General features: G+C 40.6%; 2 protein-coding genes across 9 annotated transcripts; one reads left to right on the forward strand and one right to left on the reverse strand.

Moving 5' to 3' along the window:
- Window positions 1-386: 386 nt before the first annotated feature.
- On the reverse strand, window positions 387-17,603 carry TATDN1 (TatD DNase domain containing 1). Of its 8 annotated transcripts, XM_052787288.1 has the most exons (13): window positions 17,491-17,531; window positions 16,219-16,284; window positions 16,000-16,114; window positions 15,545-15,594; window positions 13,511-13,574; window positions 12,168-12,311; window positions 12,022-12,064; window positions 5,664-5,749; window positions 5,499-5,539; window positions 4,024-4,100; window positions 3,262-3,332; window positions 2,224-2,350; window positions 387-649 (listed from the first exon to the last, which is right to left on the reverse strand). In XM_052787288.1, the coding sequence occupies exons 6-13, from the start codon at window positions 12,307-12,309 to the stop codon at window positions 547-549; spliced, it is 690 nt and encodes a 229-aa protein (XP_052643248.1). In that variant the 5' UTR covers window positions 12,310-12,311; window positions 13,511-13,574; window positions 15,545-15,594; window positions 16,000-16,114; window positions 16,219-16,284; window positions 17,491-17,531; the 3' UTR covers window positions 387-546. The 8 variants fall into 8 exon arrangements, with proteins under 8 accessions (XP_052643248.1, XP_052643246.1, XP_052643245.1 ...); XM_052787286.1 differs by lacking the exon at window positions 16,000-16,114 and having other exon boundaries at window positions 17,491-17,603; XM_052787285.1 differs by lacking the exon at window positions 16,000-16,114 and having other exon boundaries at window positions 17,470-17,527.
- Window positions 17,544-21,594, forward strand: NDUFB9 (NADH:ubiquinone oxidoreductase subunit B9). The gene is made up of 4 exons (XM_052787293.1): window positions 17,544-17,708; window positions 18,081-18,273; window positions 20,235-20,348; window positions 21,350-21,594. Exons 1-4 carry the CDS (start codon window positions 17,623-17,625, stop codon window positions 21,479-21,481), a joined length of 525 nt encoding a protein of 174 aa, XP_052643253.1. The 5' UTR covers window positions 17,544-17,622; the 3' UTR covers window positions 21,482-21,594.
- Window positions 21,595-22,948: the final 1,354 nt, after the last annotated feature.

Consider the following 22,948-nt stretch of genomic DNA (forward strand, 5'->3'; position numbering starts at 1 on the left):
GAAATGAAAAGCCTGAACCAAAGCAGCTTTACTTACAAATTCAGTATTAGCAGAGCTTTATCGTTAAAAACTAGTGAGTTGTGTTTTAAAAAAATAAATAAAAATTTAGGTTGGTAGACTTAATGTTATAGCATTTGCGTATGTGGAACAAAAGACAAAACTGCTAAGCTTTCTGGTAAAGTAGTAAAGCATGCCATTGATGTGTTAAACACTTCTGAATTACCAGTAGTAGCTTGAAGTGCTCTACATGTGAACTCAACAGCCTAATATTCATCTTGTAATGCATACAGGTATTAACAAGAGTTGCTAGCTTGGGCTGTCCTTGAAATCAATCCTGAATCTTGATGAAAGGGAAACAGGGCTGAGAAACTGCACAAATGCAGACCACCTTTTCAAAAGCAGCTTTAATCTTGTACCATTAGGAAAAAAAAAAAAAAAGCACTACATAGTGGCTTCCATTGATAAGAACTTGCAGATATGGTAATTTTTAAGTTTTTGCAGTATATTTACTAAAGTTATGCTGAATAAATGTAAGAAAAAACAACTTTATATATTTGGAAAGAAGACTTTAATAGTGTTGTTATATAGAGTATTGGCCAACTCGAGTGGGTCATCTTCTCTTACTGCTGCCATTATTTCCAGTATTTGACTAAAAAAGAAAGATTGATATTAGAAGACTCTGAAACTCAGTACCAAATATACTTCAGACTGCTGCATGTATTATGTACAAGTCACTAAGATTAACCTGGAATAAAAACTTATGCTGAGAGCAGCAGGGCAGGGTGCTCAGATATGCAAATAGCTTCACTTTTAAGTCACTAACTGCCATTCCCTTTACACTGAACACTGGTTGCTCACTGGTACAGATTCATCTTTGGTCTTTTGACTCTTGTTTGGAGGTAATTAAACAGCTTTCTGTTTCAAAGAAAGTGTCATTTTGTGGGTGTCTTTATCAATGGTCTTCATTTTTCAGACTGAAATTCATCAGCCTTTCAAGGCTAAAGTCGCACTATGAATAAACTGGTCTATGGCAAAGCTTAAATTCCAGATGCAGCCTTATCTGAGTATAGCTGCCAAAGTAACTTATTCCTACTTCCCCATTCTCTAGATTAATTGTGATTAATGCATTCAGATATTTGCAGTAAATGTTAAACGAGCAATTTTAAAAGGCCCATAGCCTTGATACAAGCCAGGAAAAGGGGGCAAAAGAAATGGGATGAATAGCATTAACACTAACAGAAAACCAAGCCACAATCTTTTCTCTGCATTCTGAGAAAAATGAATATTCTGCACAGCTCCTAAGATGCGTTATACTTTCATTTTTTTTCCTAGTAGCAGAAAAGCTTCATGGTGAAGAGTAAAGAAACTCAAGCTTGGTGGTAGGGTTTGGTGGTTTTGGTTTTTGGATCTTGCCTCTTAACTTACACAATAGCTAAACGTTTTGAGGAAGACAGAGTAGAAAAAGTTGCTCTTAACAATTACTGGAATGCAGATATTTTCCTAGATGCAGAATTAGCCCATTTCATGACCGCTCCTGTGCTTTGCAGCCAGGAAAACATTTATTTAATGGAGATAACTAAACATTTTCACTAAAACGATACATTTCCCTGCTTTTCACACCTCTATGAGGAAGCACGTGAAAAGGTGGCAGAAACCAGTTTCTGTACTTTCTAACTCTGTCCATAAGCCCCTATAGTTTTCTTTTGCTATTCTGTTATGTTGACTGCTGTTACTCATACCTAAACTTCACAGGATCCATTTTTTTTAAGCACAGTAGCAGAATGAAGAAATGATCCTAACCAAATTCATGTTACGGCAGTTGATGTCACAGGCACTACTCGGTGTCTCAGTACTGCCCCCCTCTGCGGAGGACTGCACAGCTCCAGTGCTGGTACCAGTTTTAAAAGTAACTTGAACAACTGAGTGAAATTTATTCAAGTCAGGTTACTTTACAGGGTTTAACCCCTTCTCCAGTGTATCAAGTAAAAAGTTAAAAACAGTACTGGTTTCACTTTCAGAGCTTTTTACATCCAGAATTTCTGAAGTGGGAAAATTGAGACCTTTTAGATTTTTCCACAGCCTATAAAGCAATACCTTGCACAAGTTTCTATAAATTTAGAACTCATTTCTATTTACTACATTTCCAGTGAACTGATTTTTTTCCATTTTTCTTTCCCTGTGAGATCTGAAGTATTTTAAATAATAGTACAGCAGTACACTTACATTATATGGCAGGGTTCATTTCTGTCCTTCAAGCAGTGCCCTATTTCCCATTTCTTTTTTGTAGGAAACGTAGTTTTAATGTATTTTGATCCAGCATGAGTATTTTTCACTCCACACCAAGGCGCATCTAGTTTAATTTAAAAAAAAAGAAGAGTATGCAATTGTTTGAGAATAGCATGAGATAGTTTAATCAACTACTTCCACAGACAAAAGTTCTTGCAATCTCTTTCTAGCAGCGACTTCAAATTCAAAATGGAGTTTAAGAGATTTGGGCAATTTAACATCTTCACAATCTTTGAATTTTTACATTGTTGCCCTCAAGATTTTATATTTAAAAAAATCAGCGTAGTACATAACACTAATTCCCTCTGATACTATAACGATAGCTAGATACACCGTGTCCGTTTCTGTATAACTTTTAACAGGTCTGTACTTCATGTGCAAATAAATTTAAGGATTTAGGCAGTTTGTGGTTTTTCTTTCTCAGATTCAGAAATCAAAATAAGTACTGTATTTATAACTGGCAGTTATTGATAATTGACATGAACACGCCAACAAAAAAGGCATCCCTAGTCAGTCAGTTAAAATCACTGCTCATTAGGCCAAGAGGGGAATTCAAGCGTTCTTCCACCTTTCTCCATTTAAAGAGCAGTTGTTTCCAAATGCTGTTACTGCTACCAGCGGCAAACTGATAGCCATTGCCCTGTGTTTGGCACATCTCCAGCAAGCTAGATTTTAAAAGATATTCAAGCAGGATTCTGGTACCTCGGTACATTTAAAAATCTGGGCTTGTCAATTTGTCCTTTTCATCTTCCCCTGCAATGTCAGGAACTGACACGGCAGCTTATTCCTTCCAGCAGAAGGCTGAAAAGGAGTGTTTCTGGAGTCCGTAAACTGCTTTCCAAAGTGAAGGAACAGCCAGTCCTTTTTCTACTCTGAACTCCATAGGTCTTGATTCTGCCTTGTCATTGCTATACAAGCATATCTTGTTGCCCAATAGTGTTTAAGTCACAAACTGACCAAGATATAAAATCTTACCAGTCTCTATCATTAATCGTTCACTAGGAATTGATTTCAGTGTTTCCAAGTTGGCTTCTGTTTTCAATGAACTAGAAAATCAGAGTTTGGTTAAAAATACATTAAAAATGTATAAAAGAAATTAGTTTGCCTGTTGAAATGTTTTGCAGGAAAGGCAGCTTCCTAAATAATTTTGTTAGTGAATATAATTTGCTTAATTTTTGAAAGTGCTGCCTGTAAATTCAAACTTTGCAGGAAACAGCAAATTTGGAGAGTTACTCAGTGAAGCCATCTCACCCTACTAAGCATGCAGAAGCCCTGCCTGCACTGCCCATATTTGCTTGGCCTTGGCAACCCATGCAACTTATAAAGTGGTGCGGGCTGGCTTTTGGCCAGATGACTGCTGAGAATTCAGACTACATAATCGCTAGATGAGGCTGCTCAGGTTACATTTGCATTACTCCTGGATTTGACATGGCAGCTTAAAATTACGCTATTTTTTAAACGCTTCTCAGAAGGACTGCTTCCACGTTCAACAACCTTACTTATTTACAAACAGGGATTGACCTCAGGGTAGTAGAATGGACCTAAGACTAGATTAACTCGCTGAGCTGTGAGCGAAGATCTTTTTATGGCTAACAGACTAATGAGTGCAATTCTAAATCTGTCAGATGATCAAGAGTCTAGGGAGCTTTGAAAACTTGACCTCATTGTTTAAAAGAAAGCAATGAGTTCACTACAGCTGACATTTTAAAATAGTTTCATTTCTTGTAAAGAACTTACCAGCCATTTATTCCAATATAAAGATCCAAATCTATTATAGCTGCTGCTTCTTCCTTTGTGCCATCAAAAGAATGCACCTAGAACATACATAAATAGATGCACACATACATACAAATATATGTACTTCATTTAAAACTCCAATCATTTAGAAGTATTTATTAGCTTTTATTTGCATTATAAATACCTTTGATAGTATGCATTACACATCAGTACAAACATAAAGATGGGACATGGCTTAGCTGATTCTGAATTTGGGGAAAAGTTCAGGCTGAAGTCACTTGAATACTGCAATAGGAGCAGCTACCACGTTTTATTAGTGATAAGTATGTGTAGAAAAGGCCTATCCAGTGATAATGCTTTTGGCCTAGGAACTTCCTGTAGCTGATAGCTGGGAGACCATACACAGGAACTAATCCTGTGCATGCTGAATTTTTATATTCTTTCATCAGTATTCCCTACAGGGCACTGTCAGGGACGTAGTAAGAGCAGTGTTACGTTCTCCACAGATTTTAGTCCACTGGAACTAGACAGACAGTCTATTTGGTCATCCCAGGGACTAAAAAGGCAAGTGGCAAGTCACAAGGTACAAACAGCGTAATGCATCTGGGAACTGCAGCTTCTCAGTCCGAGAGGAGTAAAGAGACTGTCTGCTTCCCAACACTGTGAGGGGGACAGTCAGTTGCACAGGGTGCCTGCTCATCATTTCTCCAATAGTCACCAGTTTTGCAGAAAAGGAAGGAAGGAGAGACTGTACAGTATTACATAAGAGCACAACATGCAAAGTACTGAGCTAGGGAAAGGTTTTTGCGGTAACAAAGGGGAAACCTGGGGACTGAGATACTATTGTAAGGAGGTGTGGCCTGATGTTAGTAGGATAGAATAATCCAAGCATTTATTACTTTTGGAAAACCCTGCCATAATGGAAACCTGAAAGAGTGTTGCTGGACTTACTTAATCATTTCATCCAAAGTTTTTCCTGTTATGCTTTTGAATTAAAATACATGATCTGAATATCTAAAGACATAAAGCAATCAAAAGTTACATCTGGATCTAATTTGAAAATGAAGTCTAACGTCAGAAGCAAATGTTTGAGGTTACAGCTTCCACTGGGAACACGCATCTAAATTATCTGTGGTCTGAATGCACTGCAGTTACAGACACTGAAGAATTGGGAAAAGGCCAATGTCAATTACAAGGTACTTAAACTGTCCTTCTGACAGGCCAGGAAAAACTGCTCGTGTCAGCTGCAGGGCTTTTTCTCAGCCTATCTTCTTACCTTGCAAAAAAGCTGTTGAATAAGCAACGAAAATAAAAATACTAGAAGGGACTGGAAAACACTTGTTCATTAATAATAACTTAAATCATGTAACAGGAAGCCTGCCTAGATTACATGACAAACAAGAAGTTGCATATTAAGCAACAATATTCACACACTTGCATGTAAAAATGAATGCTACACTGAAGTCCATACTTACCACCCCTCCCACAAATCTATCTCGGTTTCTTCTCATTATGTCTATGAAATGAAATAAATAAAAATATAAGACAGCTTTATAACAGACAAAGGTGAAAGATTCAGGTTTCCAGATTTTTCATATTCAGAATTTGCTCTGAATATGAAATTCTCAAAGAAAACCTACCTAAAAATTCAGCGTGTGAGTTTCTACAGTGGAGAAACATGGGCAGTTTTGTCTGCTCTGACAGGTCAAATTGTTTTTCAAAATACCTGTAAAATAAAAATCACCTTTAAACAGAAACTCGGTCTCAGAGCAAATAATGAGAGTAGAAGAGTTTTTTCCAATGCTTGTATGCTTTTGTCCTCCAGAACTAAAGACAGAATTAATGGATTTGCCATGCAAAAGCTCTTATTTGTGCAAGGATTTAAAAGAAACTTTCCCATGGTATATTCACATAGGAGTGATCTATGCCGGAAGAAAGAGAAGAAGTGGTCAAGAGCATCAGTACTGGAAGAATACACACATATATATGCTAAGCATGTACTCTTGTGTAGTGCGGGTGTTGGAGTTCTTTATTTATTATTTTTAATGAAAGAGGAACTGACTGTTCTTTCCACAAAGTTTTGAAATGTCAGGAATGGGAGAGCGTGGATCACACGCAGACCACTATTTCAAGAAGCACTTGTAAATGCGGTGAGGGTGAGTGAGGGAGCACTAAGCAGACTTCTATAGCCTCAAATGGCCAAACCACATCAGAGCTGGCTGGCCTGTAAAGTAACAATCCAGAGTTTTTGTTTGCCCTTCCATGAAGGTCAGTCTTTCTTCTTTTGGGGTGGAACAAATACCAGTATTAGGCATCTTACTTCTGCCCCATTCTGTCTATTGTCTTCACTCTTTCAAAGTCTTCCACTGTTTCCCCCCCCTCTCCTTTGTGTGCCTGCATCCTTTCCTTTTCACTCATTTTATCCCTACCTTCTATTCCTAGTATTCCCTTTGAAGGAGCGGTAACAGCAAGGCAGCCATCCTATGAAGAGACATAAAAATGTGGGCAGAGTGAAGGTAACTAGGTAGCCAGTTTCCCCAGTGCAGTTTCGAAAGGAAACTAATTAGCACTGAACTAACCCATCACTTGTCATTTGCAGGTAGTTCTGATCCCAGGACATTATCATTTACCATTTCTGTCTGCCACGCTACACCCAGGCATGCAAATAACCAATGCTCAGGAAACACAGCAGAGGAACTTAGGCATGGCAGGCGGCCAACAGTGCATAGGTGACTCAGTATCCATACATAATTTGAGAGATAACATTATCTAGACAAGGCAGGAGAATGACACTGTGGGTCCCAACAGGCTGGGACTGTATGCACATACTGGATTTCTTTAGATGTTGCTGTTAAAAGCAGTCCAGGGCACTGGGGCATTCCCATCATCAAGTATCAGAAACATTTCAAAGACAAACTCAAGTGTCCACATATCGCTGTGTATGAGTCACATATCAATCAGGAGAAAGTGGCAGCAAACCATTAGTTTGATTTACATTTTCCTAACATATAAATAATAAACACAAGAAAAAAAAGACAATGCAACCGGTCATTTAATTTTGTGCAATTTTCACTATTTTCTGTATATTACAGGTTGATACAGAGGGTGGAAGCAAGGACAGGTAGCCTGGGAGGAATACAGAGAAATTGTTCGAGCAGTCAGGGATCAGGTTAGGAAAGCTGAAGCCCCGATAGAATTAAATCTGGCCAGGGATGTCAAGGGCAACAAGAAAAGGTTCTGTACGTCCATCAGTGATACAAACGGAAGACTAGGGAAAATGTGGGCCCTGTCTGGAAGGAAACAGGAGACCTGGTTACCTGGGACATGAAGAAGGCTGAGGTACTCGACTTTTTGCCTCAGTCTTCACTTGCAAGTGCCCCAGCCACGCTGCCCAAATCACAGAAAGCAAAGGCAGGGACTGGGAGAATGAAGAACCAGTTGTAGAAGATCAGGTTTGAGACCATCTAAGGAACCTGAAGGTGCACAAGTCCATGGGACTTGATGAGATGCATCCGCAGCTCCTGATGGAACTGGCAGTTGAAGTGACTAAGCCACTATCCATCATAGTTGAGAAGTTGTGGCAGCCTAGGGAAGTTCCCACTGACTGGAAAAGGAGGAAACATAACCTCCATTTTTAACAAGGGAAAAAAGGAAGACCTGGGGAACTACAGGCCAGTCAGTCTCACCTCTGTGCCCCGCAAGATCATGGAGCGGATCCTCCTGGAAACTGTGCTAGGCCACATGGAAGATAAGGAGGTGACTGGTGACAGCCAACATGGCTTCACTGAGGGCAAATTGTGCCTGACAAATCTGGTGGCCTTCTGTGACGGGGTTACAGTGTTGGTGGATAAGGGAAGAGCAACTGACATCATCTACCTGGACTTCTGCAAAGCATTTGACACCGTCCCACATGACACCCTTGTCTCTAAATTGGAGAAACATGGATTTGATGGATGGACCACTCAGTGGATAAGGAATTGGCAGGATGGTCACACTCAAAGAGTTGCACTCAATGGCTCCATGTCCAAGTGGAGAGCAGTGACGAGTGGCATTCCTCAGGGGTCGGTATTGGGACCGGCGCTGTTTACCATCTTTGTCGGTGACTAGGGCAGTGGGATTGAGTGCACCCTCGGCAAGTTTGTGGATGACACCAAGCTGCGTGGTGCGGTCGACAAGCTGGAGGGAAGGGATGCCATCCAGAGGGACCTTGACAGGCTTGAGAGGGGGGCCCGTGAGAACCTCATGAAGTTCAACAAGACCAAGTGCAAGGTCCTGCACGTGGGTTGGGACAATGCCAAGCACAAATACAGGCTGGGCAATGAGTGGATTGAGAGCAGCCCTGAGGAGAAGGACTTGGGGGTACTAGTGGATGAAAAACTGAATATGAGCCAGCAATGTGCACTTGCAGCCCAGAAAACCAACCGTATCCTGGGTTGCATCAAAAGAAGCATGGCCAGCAGGTCAAAGGAGGTAATTCTCCCCCTCTGCTCTGCTCTTGTGAGACCCCACCTGGAGTACCGCGTTCAGCTCTGGGGCCCTGAACATAAGAAGGACACGGACCTGTTGGAGCGAGCCCAGATGAGGGCCACAAAGATGATCAAAGGGCTGGAGCACCTCTCCTAAGAAGACAGGCTGAGAGAGTTGGGGTTGTTCAGCCTGGAGAAGCAAAGGCTCCGGGGACACCTTCTAGCAGCCTTCCAGTACTTAAAGGGGGCCTACAAGAAAGCCAGAGAGGGACTTTTTACAAGGGCATGTAGTGATAGGACATGGGGTAGTGGCTTTAAACTGAGAGAGGGTAGATTTAAATTAGATGTAAGGGAGAAGTTCTTCACGGTGAGGGTAGTGAGGCACTGGAACAGGCTGCCCAGAGAAGTTGTGGATGCCCCATCCCTGGAAGTGTTCAAGGCCAGGTTGGATGGGGCTTTGAGCAACCTCGTCTAGTGGAAGGTGTTGCCAACCATGGCAGCACGGTTGGAACTAGATGGTCTTTAAGGTCTCTTCCAACCCAAAGCATTCTGCGATTCCTCTGACAAAAGTTACCTTCCCTGCTTATCAGTGCAGATCTTTTGAGATAGAACAGGTGCAAAAGAGATCAGCTGTAATGTTAAAAACTGACATGAAAATTCAGGAGAATTAATTACACCTACTTTGAATCTTCTTTGTAGTCTAGCTGCTGTGCTTAGTTTAGCTTGTTTGACTAAATATAAATTTAATTGCAACTCATGATTGCTCTTGCAGTCAAATAGCTACAGTTGCTTGATTATTGGTGTTTTTTTTTTTTTTAAACAGAAGGCTTGTTTCCTAAGGAAATGAGGTTTTAGAGAGTGAGCTGCAAGTAAGTCCCCTAAGTAACCTACTGCCAATTTCAATCTCATTTTGAGAAGGGTAGTGGTCTTGAAAGTACAAAATTTAGACCCCCTACAAATGGTAAGGCAAGTCAAGCATCTTGAATTCCTAGCAACAATGAAGCCTAGCACATGCTGCTACTTGTCCTGTCAAAGAGAAAGAGGAGGTGAATGGGGAAGTTCTTGGAGAGAAAAAATAAAAACAAAGAGAAAGGGAAAGAGAAACCCTGGAAAAGCATGAAGAAACCAGATGTACAGTGATCAGAATGGTAACAAAATAACTCAGTAGGAAACTAAACCTTACTAGCTCCAGTGCTGAAGGAACAACCCTTTTCTTTGGGTGAGTAGACTGTCATTCAATATATGCTGGTTCTATGTTGCCTCCCAATAAAGAAGTTTTTAAATATTTTGCATGGTTGTTCACAGGTTTAGTTTTGACCATAAAGTTCAAATACTATGGTATTTTCAGGTTTGGAATCAAGACACCAAAGGAGCTGAAGCAAATTGGCCTTGTTGAGGTAGAATATCGCCAGACAAACAATTCTGGATTAATGTATAAATAATAGTGTATGTGATTTTGTTCATCGCCTCCAATTTGGTTAAAAAACCTCCTGTTTCCATGTCACTAAACCCCACAAACCCCTTCCAGTAGCACAGCAGAAGTGAAACTTCTATAGACTTATCAGTCCATTTATAATGTGACCTTCACCATAATATGAAGGCAGTAGCTTCATCTAACTACCATTCAAATCACCATTTTCTGTTGGAAAAGTTATGAGAATGGAGAAAAATTCTGACAAAAAAAGTTCTTAGGGCTGCTTCAACAAAGGAATTTCATCTTTATTAGCTTTTCAATCCAAGAAAAAGGATTAAAAAACATAATGTTCACTTTTTACAGGTGAAAATCATCCAGAAGAAAACAGCATAACTAACTAGAAAATAATGATTAAACATTAAACAAAACAGAGGTCATGCTCAGATACTACCCACTGGGAAACTACCATACTTCTCTTCTACGGGGTAACCCTGCAGCTGCTTGCTAGCTATTCCAGTGACTGCTACAACACCTGAACTGCAGATCAGCTGAAAAGTGGTGACCTGCCTCCATGCATTTCACACTTTGCCTTCCTTTTTTTAGTTCATTTATCAAGGATACGTTGAATATTAATTCAAAGAACCCACCATCCAGTCTGCTACAGGTCATGAAAGCCAGACTGTATCTAACTCCATAGCATTCAATTAGCAGAAATGAAAACAACCCCAAACCCTGACCACATTTCAAAAACACGTGGAGAATGAACAGCAGGGAAAGCTGTCCATTTAGAAAATACAGAATTTACAAACACAATGTTTGCAGGCATCTGTCCTTGAGGCTTTCAATATTTCTTCACTCCCCCATATTTCTTGCTTTCTGTCTTTTTCATCAATCACCTCCTTCCAACTGCAAATTCCAGGAAGGGCTCCCAAAATGCTCTGAGAAACTAGATTTATATATTTCATACGATTCACTGAAATAACTCAGATAAAGACTTTCTGTCATTATCAAACTTATTTGGAAAGGACTTACCTACCACTTTAAAAGGGATTTCTGTTCTACCCTGCTACCTCTTTCCTCACAACCCAATTTCAGTGCACTAGATTAGAAGTTTTTCACTACAGGTCTTCAGCTGCAGCCCATCAGATAAGGAAAATCAGATAAATTTTTTTCTCCCAATAACATCAAGGCAGTTAAAGGTCTTAAAATATGATACTCCACCAGTGTTTTAGGCTGCCACAGAAAAGAAACAGGTTATACTCCAAGGTGTGCTTTGCTGAACTGTACACTGAATTCTACCAGCAGAAAAAGTTCTGTCCACTTTGCTGAATACTTTACTGTATCACTGTAGCATTATGAAGAAATTAACTCTATTACTGCTAACGTGGCAATTACAAAAAACCACAACTAACCACTGCCCCCCAGTGACTAATTTACTCAGAACAGTAATATGCAAGCACAATTCATTAATCACTCTTCTTATTTGAATTTATCACATATCTTTCAGTCAGTTCCCTCTGTAGACAGAAGGTCTGAGTACAAGAGTGCAAGCTGATTTTAGGGGCTGTGCTAGCTTCTTTCCATTCAGTATCTATGCTGCATATATTACTTCAAAAGACAGATCTCTCCAGCTCCGAGATTATCTTTTTCATCAGCTCTCAATTACCTGCTCCCAGCTAGCACCTCCCTTCCTAAAAGCTTATTTTTGACACTGCCGACTTACCCTTTTTGACAGTTCTGTTCCCTTCCCCATGGCTTTCTATAAATAACCTAATTCTTTCACACACTATAGTTGTTCTTCTCCCCATAAGTCTCTAAGAGTTCTTCAGCATTAGCAAGAACAAACACCTGTCACATCCAGACACCCACAAATTCTGATCAATTTTACAGAAAAAGACATGCTAAGTCAATACCAGGCAGGTAGCAAAGTTTAGCACATAGCACCACTTGAATGTAGGCATCTTTCTTTAAAGTCCCATTTCTGCCAAAAAAGACCCCAGAGCCAACCCCGCAAATTGCAGGTCTATACCTGACAAAATGTTACGTGGTAGAACACAAGATAGAAAACACTCCTGTAAATTGCTACAAGTCAGTTTATAGTCATCAGAAGTTTCTTACTTGAGTTGGATGTCCTTTGGGCAAAATTCTAATCTATCAAAATCTACAAAATAGAAAGAACAAAAAACCCACTTAGTGTTTTAGGATTTTTTAATGTATGTCTAGAAAAAAAAAAAAAAATATTGAAGTACTAAGATAACACTTACCTAAGCCACATTCTCCAACTGCTATTACCTTTGTCTTATTTTTTTCAATCAGATTTTTTAATTCAGATAAATACTGTTCAGGGCTACTCTGCTCAAATTCTCCACAGCAGGTAGGATGACAGCCAACTGTACTGTAGAACATGTCTAAAGCAAGATAGTATTAGGAGGTTTTAAGAAAAAAGAAAAAAAAAAAAAAAGAAAATTTATATAAGCTATAGACAGTATCTGTATCTGGACTTTTTTTTGTTGCTCCTAATTTTAAAAGAAAACTCCCCTTGAACATCTTTATCTTGGTGATGATTTTATTACACTTGTATTTTCTGCTTTAAAAAATGTTAGACAGTATTTCCAGCAGGGGCGTGTGCATGTGTTTCTTTTGAGTACACATTATTTAGTATACTCCAAAACTGCAACTCAAAGCTGAATTACTCCGGTGGAACGGCCCTCAACAAATCATACAATTGTTGAGGATGGAAGAAACCTCTTGAGATCACCCAGAAATACATCTCGTTCAAAATGCATCAGGTTATCCTCAGCATCCTCATGCAGACAGCACGCAGTGTGCCTCTGCATAAGCTGTTCCAGAATTTCACAAGCAACATCTAGCCCGATTCACCTACATATCTAATCTAGATTACCTTAGTGCCAAAACTAACACTTCTGCTACGTGCCTTTATGGAGAATGTAAAAGCGTGGGGGGAGGGAAAGACTATATAAGGCCCCGATCAACTTGACCTAATCTTAAAGCTAGTCCTCCTTTGATGGAGGTGGGGAGCTTGATCGGGTTGGACCAAATTAACTTCTCAGGTTCATTCCAACTTAAATTATTCTATGGTTCTCTTCGTAAATAGTACTTTAACACGTGTTTTAGTTCAAATACATACTTAAGTAATTAGTGGAATGACATTTGCCTTTTCACAGAAAGAAAGGTAAAGCTAGGAGAACCATAAAGAAAAAGATACCTCTCTTGCTCAAGCTGGTCATGATAGATTGGTAAGTAAAAAACAAATAAAAACCCACCAAAAAAATGTATCTTCCACACCATATAAGCATTCCAGCTTATTTCTAGAAGAGAGCCTTGTAACGAAATTTGTATTCCAGAAATTTCCTGTAATTTCTGTCTAGAAATAGAAATTACAGGAAAGACTGATTCCTTCCAACACCCAGGGATCTGAAGAGCAACATACAGAAACTCATACACAATGCATTCACCCCATTCTGAAACATAATTTCTCATTTTGAGATTCTGAAACACCACCAGGGGCAGGTCCTTTTGAACTCTTAATTCTGAGAGTGGAGAAGGTTATATTTTTGACTGACAACATTAAGTTTAAAGGAAATACCATTTGTTTGTGCCAGCTGCAATGCATCTTTACTATCTTGTAGACTCCCACCTGTAATCAAAAACTTGGAAGAAAAGTACTGTCAGTCAGTATGATCTTCTTTGAACATCAAACAGAATGTTTAAGAAAACACTCAGATATGAGTAAGAATCTAGACAGAGAACATGAGAAGACAATTACTAATGTATATTTGACAAAATTTCATAAATCAGTAAAACCTCAATGGTCCTCAGGAGCTAGTAAATACACTAGGTATCAAAACCTGATTTTTTTCCTTATCAAGTATCTTCTAAGTATTTAAACCATTAAATTAGTAAAATACATCTATTTGCAGCAATATTAACTTCATTAGACAATGACTCAAGAAACTTTATTTGCATTCAAGAAATGATAATCAGAAACATTCTCCTTGTCTTACAGGTGGAGAAACTAAAAACTCCTCAACACCCAAAACAAGACATGAGTAAGTAAGTAGATAAACCAACAAAGGAGCCTGTATCAGAGTTGGGATTACAAATTTAAGAATTTCTGCCTCCGATCTTTTATTTTTACCTTAAGATCAAAGGTTATCACACCAGAATTGTTGCTTACAGTGTTTTTTGAATCACCACTTGCAGGATCTTGTACCCTAGGTCTTAATAAATGATGACTACACTGCTTTTGGACCACTTCTATCCCTACACATGCTATATACCAGACTCAGTCAGCACCAAGTCAGACATTTCTGCAGTATGCTCCATTAGAGATGGACACATCCCAACAGTATCACCAGAAAAATAAATTAAGCTGAAAGTGGCTCAGTATACACACATTGCAGGGCAAAACTTCACAAAAATTACCATAAATCAGCAGCTATATAGAAAAATAGAAGTATTTTCAAATAAACAGATTAAGATTCTAGGCAAGTAGAAACAATCTGGGATGGGACAGACTTCTGACGCTGTACAGGACAGTAGCAAGACTGAAAACATAACTAAGGACATGGAACTCCTGAATTCCATCTCTGAATTCACTGTGCACCTTGAAAAAGTTATGCAGCCAATCTATTTTTGATGATAAAGTAGGAAGATTGCCACTTACTTTCAGAGGGTGGTATAAAGATTAAACAGTACTTATACAGCATATATAAACACAGTAAAAGTGACTATGATTCTGTATTTGCTGCAGTGTGGCAACTTCTCCATCACTAGAGCTTTCTTTTTTTTGTCTACCAGTTTATTGTCCACTATTTTCAGACGAGAGCCTTTTAGCAAACTTCTGAGATGTCTGTTCCTCTTCTAGAGGAGGGTTTATTTCTTTATTTCTAATCCACCAGCCTTATTAGTGGAGTAGAACAGTTCGTGACGGTGTGCATTGTATTCAATTTTAATTCATATTTTTGTCTTGACAATTTATTCAGTTTAGAGAGATATAGGCAGGCTAGACTATTATAACAAAAGGAGTGTGGTCCACTGCTAAGAACACCAATTTCAAGCTAAGAGTTACAAACCTGTTCATAATGATGCAGTTTAAATACACATAAGCCAGTATTTACTAGCAGACGTTCGGATGTAAGGATTTATGAGCACTCCCAGCTGTTCTGCAATTACCAATTTCCTTTACATACAGAAATATCTGAAGGATTATTATCAGGAGAGTTTTTGAGTTTTGATCTGTGGTGGCAACTGTTGAGTCAGTCACTCAGGATACAAGAAGACAGGAGTGGCTGCCTATAATACAACTAACACAGAAAATTACGTGCTAGTTGACTGCAGTAGGTCAGAGGAGAACACCTTTCTCTTGAAACTGTACAGAAGAAATTCTACATACATACCACAGATGATACCACTGAACTTAAATAATCAGCATCTAACGATCTGTGCAAATGAAAGACAATGCTCTGCACAGAACGCTTTTGTTTTATGCTGTTGAAGAAAGTTACTGCATTTTCCATTGCAAGTTGCAGAAACATTTGTTTTAATAGTGGAGCACTAAAAGCCCAAAGTATTAGAAAGCAGTTTAAAATATTAAAGAAATTTTATGATAAGAAATTACCTTTTTAATGCCAATTTTGACTGCTCTCTCTACCACATCCAAAAAGTCATCTGTGAAAGTTCATAAAAATGTCATAAATTGAACTTCAGGTTTTACAGCATAATTTAACTACTTTTCAACTAAAACTCACTTTCATGCAGTCAAAACGCATATCACAAACAATCTTTAAACCACATTTCAGTAATCTTTAGAAGACAATAACAAAATGCAATAACTGAAGATACAATTTAAATCCAAGAAGTCAATGGAAGTTTTTCACATACTTTAGTAGACTCTCTTTATATTTATATCTAAAGGCCGTGACAACAAAAAAGCATCAGTTATAAGTAGTAACTATGATTCAGCAATGCAATACTTCATAGTTTATTGATCATAATTCTCAGATCAGTTTCTTCCATGCAATCCTAACATAAATACATCAGCAATTTTCCATTTTGCTCTAGAAGCAAAGTTACCTGTATGACAACTTAATAGCAATTCAGTAGAAGACAGTATATTTTGCTTAGAACATCTAACTTATTTTGTCACACTTTCTTCTTCAAGCCATAGTAAATAATAAGCATCCAGTTTCTGAGGAGAAAAAAAAAAGTTCTAACCTCACTTGCTGACAAGTAAGAGGCTTCCATTTTAATAAGAGGGATTCGGTCTTTCAGCAGATACAAAGCAACATTTACCTTGATGTTTTTGCGTTCCCCTGTAGATTCCTCTGAACATAGGATCTGTCAGGTTAATACCAATATCTATGAAAAAACAAATATAGAAATTAGATGCTATAGTCACTCTGCATTTCATTCTGAGCGTTAGCCAACTAGGGAAGACAATGGAAAGCATATCTCAGTAGTCGCCAACTACCACATTGACAGGACATGTAAAGCTTAAGCATAAGTTTACTCGCATAATCTGAGAACTTACTTCTTACTAGAAGTGACAGAAAAATTGAATTTTGGCCTTCTGTGCAACTCCAGACTTATTCTATGAGTGTATAAGACACGTCCTCATAGTCACCAAAGCTAATATGTATATGCTCTTTATTGCAATTAATTCCACTTTTCACATGAAAATACAAATTTATCTTGGCCCACAAGCAGTAACAGGGAAGGGAAAACACAGCATCTCGCATACAACCTTTACACTGGTGGGAGCAGCAGCAGACTGCCTCACAAAAGCTGCCCGTTTTCCCTCCTACGGCCTGCGACCATCCAGCCTGGCCAGCAGCATGAACAAGAAAACCTGCAATGCAGTCACCGACCGAAGCTGCTCCAGCCCCAGCGCAGCCGCCTTCTACTTGGCTCCCAAGGCCTTCCCTGAGCTGCAGCCTCACAGCCAAGGGCTGAAGCAGAGGCTTCAGCAACAACCACCTCTCCAGCTGCCAGAACCCACGTTTCTAGCAGGGTTTCCAGTGGGAAGGGAAATTTTCCAACGCTGCTCAGCCACACATAGAACATCGATCTCAACCGACCTTCTCAAATTTACATACTTACTGCTAAATTTCCTAAGAATATTAACATTTTCATCCAAGCCAATGCCATACAATTAGAAACAACCACAGCTAACGCGCCAACGCGATAAAGGGAATGAGAAGCGGCCAGAAAACCCAGAGTTTAGGGATAACTCTGAGGAGACGCGCAGCAGCCCCTCAGTGCCCCGCGTGAAGGCCCCAGCGATGGCAGAAGCGTTCCCAAACACTTCTTGTAGGCCTAAAGGCGGCCTGCATCTCGGCCCCAGAGACACCGAGAGGGACTACAGAAGGTGACGAGCCCTGGATGAGGGGCAGGCCCCACCACCAGAGCGGCCCACGCCCCCCCGCCCGCCACCCTCGGCCCCTCAGGGAGCGGGGCGGCCTCAGCCCGGCACCGGGCGAGGTACGGAGGGACTCTGGGGCGAGGCGACCAGCCCCACCGGGGCCGGGGACGCAGACCCCCTACCCGCCTCCGCTCTCCCCTCACCGATGAACTTGGCACGACTCATGGCGGCGGCAGCGGCGGCGAGAGCGCGAGCCACGCGCCTGCGCGCGGCGACGTCCCCCACCTTCCCGTCAGCCCCTGCGCGCGCGAAGGTGAGGTGTAGGGCAGCCCGAAATGGCGGCCTACCTGACGCACCAGCAGAAGGTGCTGCGGCTCTATAAGAAATCCCTGCGGCACCTGGAGTCCTGGTGCATCTACCGGTGAGAGGCGAAGGGAGGTGCGCCTGGGGAAGGGGGAGAGACCTGTCCTTCCTAGGAGCGGGGCCTCTCAGCTCCGCACTTAGCGGGGGGGGGGGGCTGGCCTTCTTCGCCGAGACGGGGTGTTGGGCTTGACTAGTGCTTTGTCTTCTCCCCCCGCCCAGGCATGGCTGAAGGGGTGAGGAAAAAGCCTCTAGGGTAACTTGCCTGTGCCTGACGCAGAAAAGGGTGATGTGGGAACAGGAGCTCCTCGGCGGCCCCTGGCCAAATCCTGTCTTTGCGCAGGGGTGACTGGTGATGTTGCCAAGCTTTGTTTCTCTATGCGATTAGTGTTTTCCTCCAACGTACGTCATTGTGCTTAACCTCTGTCTGTAGAGACAAGTACCGCTACTTTGCCTGCCTCCTGAGAGAACGATTTGATAAGAACAAGGATGTGAAGGATATGGTGAAAGCTACAGAGCTGCTGAAGGCAGGCGAGGAGGAGTTCTGGGCAAACCAGCATCCTCAGCCATACATCTTTCCTGACTCCCCTGGGGGCACTTCCTATGAGAGATACGAGTGCTACAAGGTAAGGTGGCCTGTAAGGTTGTGTATTACTGTGCTTACCTTACTCTTCTTTTAGTAAATGTAAAGTGAGTGCTTGAAGTGGTCTTTCATAGGGCTGCAGTTTGACTCAGCAGTATCATTTCGTTAATAGTTTACTGCTGCTGAACGTCTTGCTGCTTGCGTGGGAGAAGCTGTCCCGCTTGTCTGATCCTTGCAAGTGGAGTTTGTTGGTTTGTCTGAACACAGCTAGCTTCTTTTTGCTGGGATAAGCATCTGCTCTTTTGCCAAATGGAAGCTGCTCTGTGATGAGTCAGGCAGGCACAGTGAAAAGGTTGGAGCTGAGCTGTGACAGTAAACAACGTGCAGGAAGCTGTGCTGCCCGTTGTGGTGCCATCTGGTCACAGCCTTGGTTTCTCTCTGGCCTTGTCAGATGTCAGCTTGGCTGTTGGGGGGCTTCACTCAGTCCCATCGTTCTTCCAGCAAATTATCATTTCCCTTCATATGCTGTAGTGCCAGATACGTGTCTGTGCATCACTCTGTGATAGGTGGTAGGCCTGAAAATAGAAGCTGTATTTTTAGGCACTTCTAGAGGCTCTTTTTCCCCCTAGATTTTTCTATTTAGGAGTAAAGAAACAAGTTTCTTAGAAAAAACACAGGGTTTTTGCTTTCTCGGTATTGTCTCTTAATGCATTACAAGAAGTTAATACTAACCTAGAGAGTGTATGCACCCATTTTCTCCTGAATTTGAAGAAAGCGCTGACACAAGACTAGATCTGATCACATAAGAATGCATAAGAAGCCATGTGAAAGGAAGAATCTGACATAGATTTATCAGAGGCAGAAAAAAGAATATAGGAGTGAAAAAGGAAGAAGAGGGCTTAAGCTTATGCCAAGGCCGTGGGCCTTAGCAGTAGCAGAGACAACAGTGAGAGAGAATCTGGACGGAAAAAAGGCCAGTTGAGCAATAAATGGTCAGGATTAGTCTTCATATAGAAATATAAACTGGTTTATGTTCTCTTTTCTTTGCCCTGTTTGATATGCTAAAACTCTAAAAAAATCGCTGTCACAAGGATTTGGCTTCTTGGTATATCAGTGACCGTCCATTGTGGATGCTGCTACAAAATGTAATTTTTAGATGTCAGACTGTTTGATGGTTTTAATTGTTGTTCGGTGTGTGTGGATTTTTTCTTTTTTTTTTTTTAATATTAGCAGCTTTGCTATTTCTGTTCAGTCAAAGGTTTACTCACTGATGAGAATCACAGCAGGAAACTGGAAGTATAAATGTCACTGGGTGAATGATGGTATTGGAGCAGCTTCTTAATTTTCTTTTTTTAAGGATTGGGGGTTTTGGTGGTGGGTTTTTTTGTTTTTTAATCTATGTTCCTGTATTTAAAACGTTAACATTTAGTGATATGCTGCTGCAGAATTTTAAAGTTTGCTTTTTTTCTTGACTGGATGTCTTGGAGGTCAGACCATTATCAAGATCTTAAAAGCCACTGATTTTTTAGTAGTTGTAGACAAGCAGAAATGAAGCGTAAGGTTCTGTCTCTGTCAAATAAAATAAATTAGTAGTTGGAAAAAAGAATCTCTCTAACCTGCTGCCTTTTGGAGAAGGAAGGGAAGAAATGACATCTTCTCTTCCACCAGATGGAATTATTTTGAGAACTTTTTGAATAAATGGAGATGACCTGGGATTTGTCTTCAGGATGCTATGATTTAAGCAAGTTGCTATGATGTCTTCCTATGATTTAGGATAATGTGTGAAACACAGATTAAAAGTACTGACTTCTGCCATATAGTGCCTTCAGCCTAACAATAGTCAGGTAGCTCTTAAATGGTGCCTTTTATGTAGTACTTTATTTCCTGGGTTATTGATCCATTTTAATACTGGCTTCAGTGATTGAGTTTAGTTCTTTTGTATGTGTACTACATATGATTTCATATATAAAAATAATATATATAAATTATATTTTTCTTTAACAGATTCCTGAATGGTGCTTGGATTACTGGCATCCTTCTGAGAAGGCAATGTATCCTGATTACTTTGCCAAACGAGAGCAATGGAAGAAGCTGCAGCAGGAAAGCTGGGATAAAGAGGTCAGTGCTTGCTCAAAGCAAATTAAAGCCTCTTTAGCACGCAAGTATTTTGTGTGACATTTAGATGTGTTCTTGGAAAAATTATTGAATGCCTACTGCGGTCTCATTTAGACTCTGCTTTATTAGAACTCTTGGCAGTGTGAAACACTGACTTGACCTAAAATGCCTACACAGATATCTCGGAGTTACAGCTTCTTAAAGGCTGTGAAGGGAATTCGATGTTAAAGCTGAACCTGCTATTTAGCACAGGGCTGTTGTAGCAGTTTAGCTAAAAGAAATTCCAAAGTGGGATGAGAGGAGATTAATGACCAGAGAATTCTGGTCACAGCTGCTGCTGTGAAGCTCTGACACTTTCTGGTTGCACGTTTGAAAGTGACTTACCACAGTGTTCATCAGCTGGGAATCGAGACTAATTTCTGGCCATCCGAATCTGAGATTCAGTTGGAAAAAGTTGATGTTCTTTGAATAGTTCTTCAGTTCAGTTGTAGAGAAGTAGTTTGCTTGTATGTAGTACGGCACTCTTATCAGAATTAACATAGTGGCAGCCAGCACTTATGCTGCTTCAAGAAACATGTACTGAAAACATCTAAAGGGCTGTTGGTGGCATGCAGAAATAGAGATCTCCTATGGACTGGAATGAATTTGTTCAGGACTTGTAGTTATCTGGCACCTTTCAAAGCAGCAAGAGAATTCAGTCTGTTTAACATAGCAATGGTAGACATGAATTATGTGGAAATAATGACCTTTTAAGTAAAATTTCTCTTGCAAATCACTCTTTACTCCTAAAAATTCCTTCTTAATTAGGTAATATGAGCTTGCAATGATTACTGAGTTTCAGTGAATACTGGGGAAACATGAAACCTGTCTGTCAGCTGAAGGCATTACTGCTGGTTCTTCCCTTCTGAAATGGGGGCTAGTTTTGCTCACTGCCTGGGCGCTGAAAACCACATTATGGAAATGTGTATTTATGTAATAAAGCAATTTTATGTCTTGTCTTCTAGATTAAGCAATTAGAAGAAGAAACTCCAGCTGATGGTCCAAGAACTGAAGCTTTGCCTCCAGCTCGTAAGGAAGGTCATCTGCCACCTCTGTGGTGGCATTATGTTACAAGACCTCGTGAAATTCCCATGTAAAAGCATTACTTCACGTGAGAATCAAAGCGGTCTATCTTCTGTAGGCAGTTGACATGGCAGTGACCGCATGCTACTCTAAGTGATACAAAATAAAGCTAAATAAAGTAAAAGAGGAGGCATTTTTCTGACATACTGTTCTATAGCATGCACACTTCACTTCCAGTTTGTGCAGTGTAGAATAGGTGACTGTTAAGATCTACACTATATATCTAAAATGTCAGAGAACACTGACCAGCCTGTGAAGAAGTCTTAATGGGGTACTGACACCTGAGCAAGTTTTACTGCAGCTTTCACAGTAAGAGTCAGAAAACTCAACTATGAGACTGAAAAAATAATTGGCCACATAAAACTCATGTTCCCAGAGAAGGAATGTGAGCTTGAAGGGGCAGGAGAGGCAGATTTGCTGGGGGATGGGATCAAATGAGATGAGAAGAACTGTGGCAAGAGCCTGTCTCCCACTGTGGAGAAGGAGGGAGGGAGGGCTAGAGGGAGTGGATGAAAATCAATAAACAATTCATATCAGCCCCATAACTTGGAATCTGGTACTAAATACAGGCAAGGTGTTAAAGCTAGAGCTTCAAGATACTGACAGCAACAGACATGGGCTTTGGTTGCTCCTGGAATGAGGGTATTTGTAACCTTGCTTAGGGATAAAGACTTCCTGCCCTCCCTCCCCACCTCATTAGGCTCTTTTTGCTGCACTTTTCACGTAGGTATCACATCTCACAAGACATAAACCTTCCTTACAATGTCATGCTTTCTTGCTGGTGTGGATGACACTGCTGTAGAGCAGCAGGAAGTTATCCCCATACAACCTGAATCCTAGATACCTACAGAGCTGTGTCAGTTAAAACAAGAAGTGGCCTGCTGGGGAATATGGCTCTTGTACACTTGTGTACAGGTCACATACGTACAGTTATAGCAGGCAGTGCGATACAATGAACCAGGTACAAAAAGCTGTTTGCTTCGATATAAGACACAGGGAATTCTGCTAACACTTTCACTAACGAACGGCTCCGTAAGAGAATAGATGGGGTATAGCCACCTAGTAAAAGCTCATAGGAAAACCTTTCTCGCCTTCTGCTGTTCTCCCATTTTTAGGGCTAGAAGAGAGGAGATTTGGGTCACCTAATCAGACTTTCATTCTACAGAAGTTACTTGATTGTACCATATTTAACCCTAAGGCCTAATTTTTCCATGAACTCCAACTTAAGGCTTGAAAGTAACAGGAGATGGCAAAGGCACTAACTTCAGCTGTTCTAAGGCCTAACATAGTTAGCTTGGGTATAAGATGGCTTTAACCTGGCTGGTTTTTAGAAATTTTACATCGCCCTCTTCAGTAAGTCTGAGTTTTGGAAAAAAAAAAAAAAACCTCCAGAAAAATGGCTTCACATATTCCACTGCTGAAATTTTCATTCTTACCAGGAAGCAGGATCTGTTTGTGCTCTGTCAGTCCAAAGGCAGTAG

Source organism: Harpia harpyja, chromosome 5 (genome assembly GCF_026419915.1).
Source record: "Harpia harpyja isolate bHarHar1 chromosome 5, bHarHar1 primary haplotype, whole genome shotgun sequence".
NCBI lineage: Eukaryota > Metazoa > Chordata > Aves > Accipitriformes > Accipitridae > Harpia > Harpia harpyja.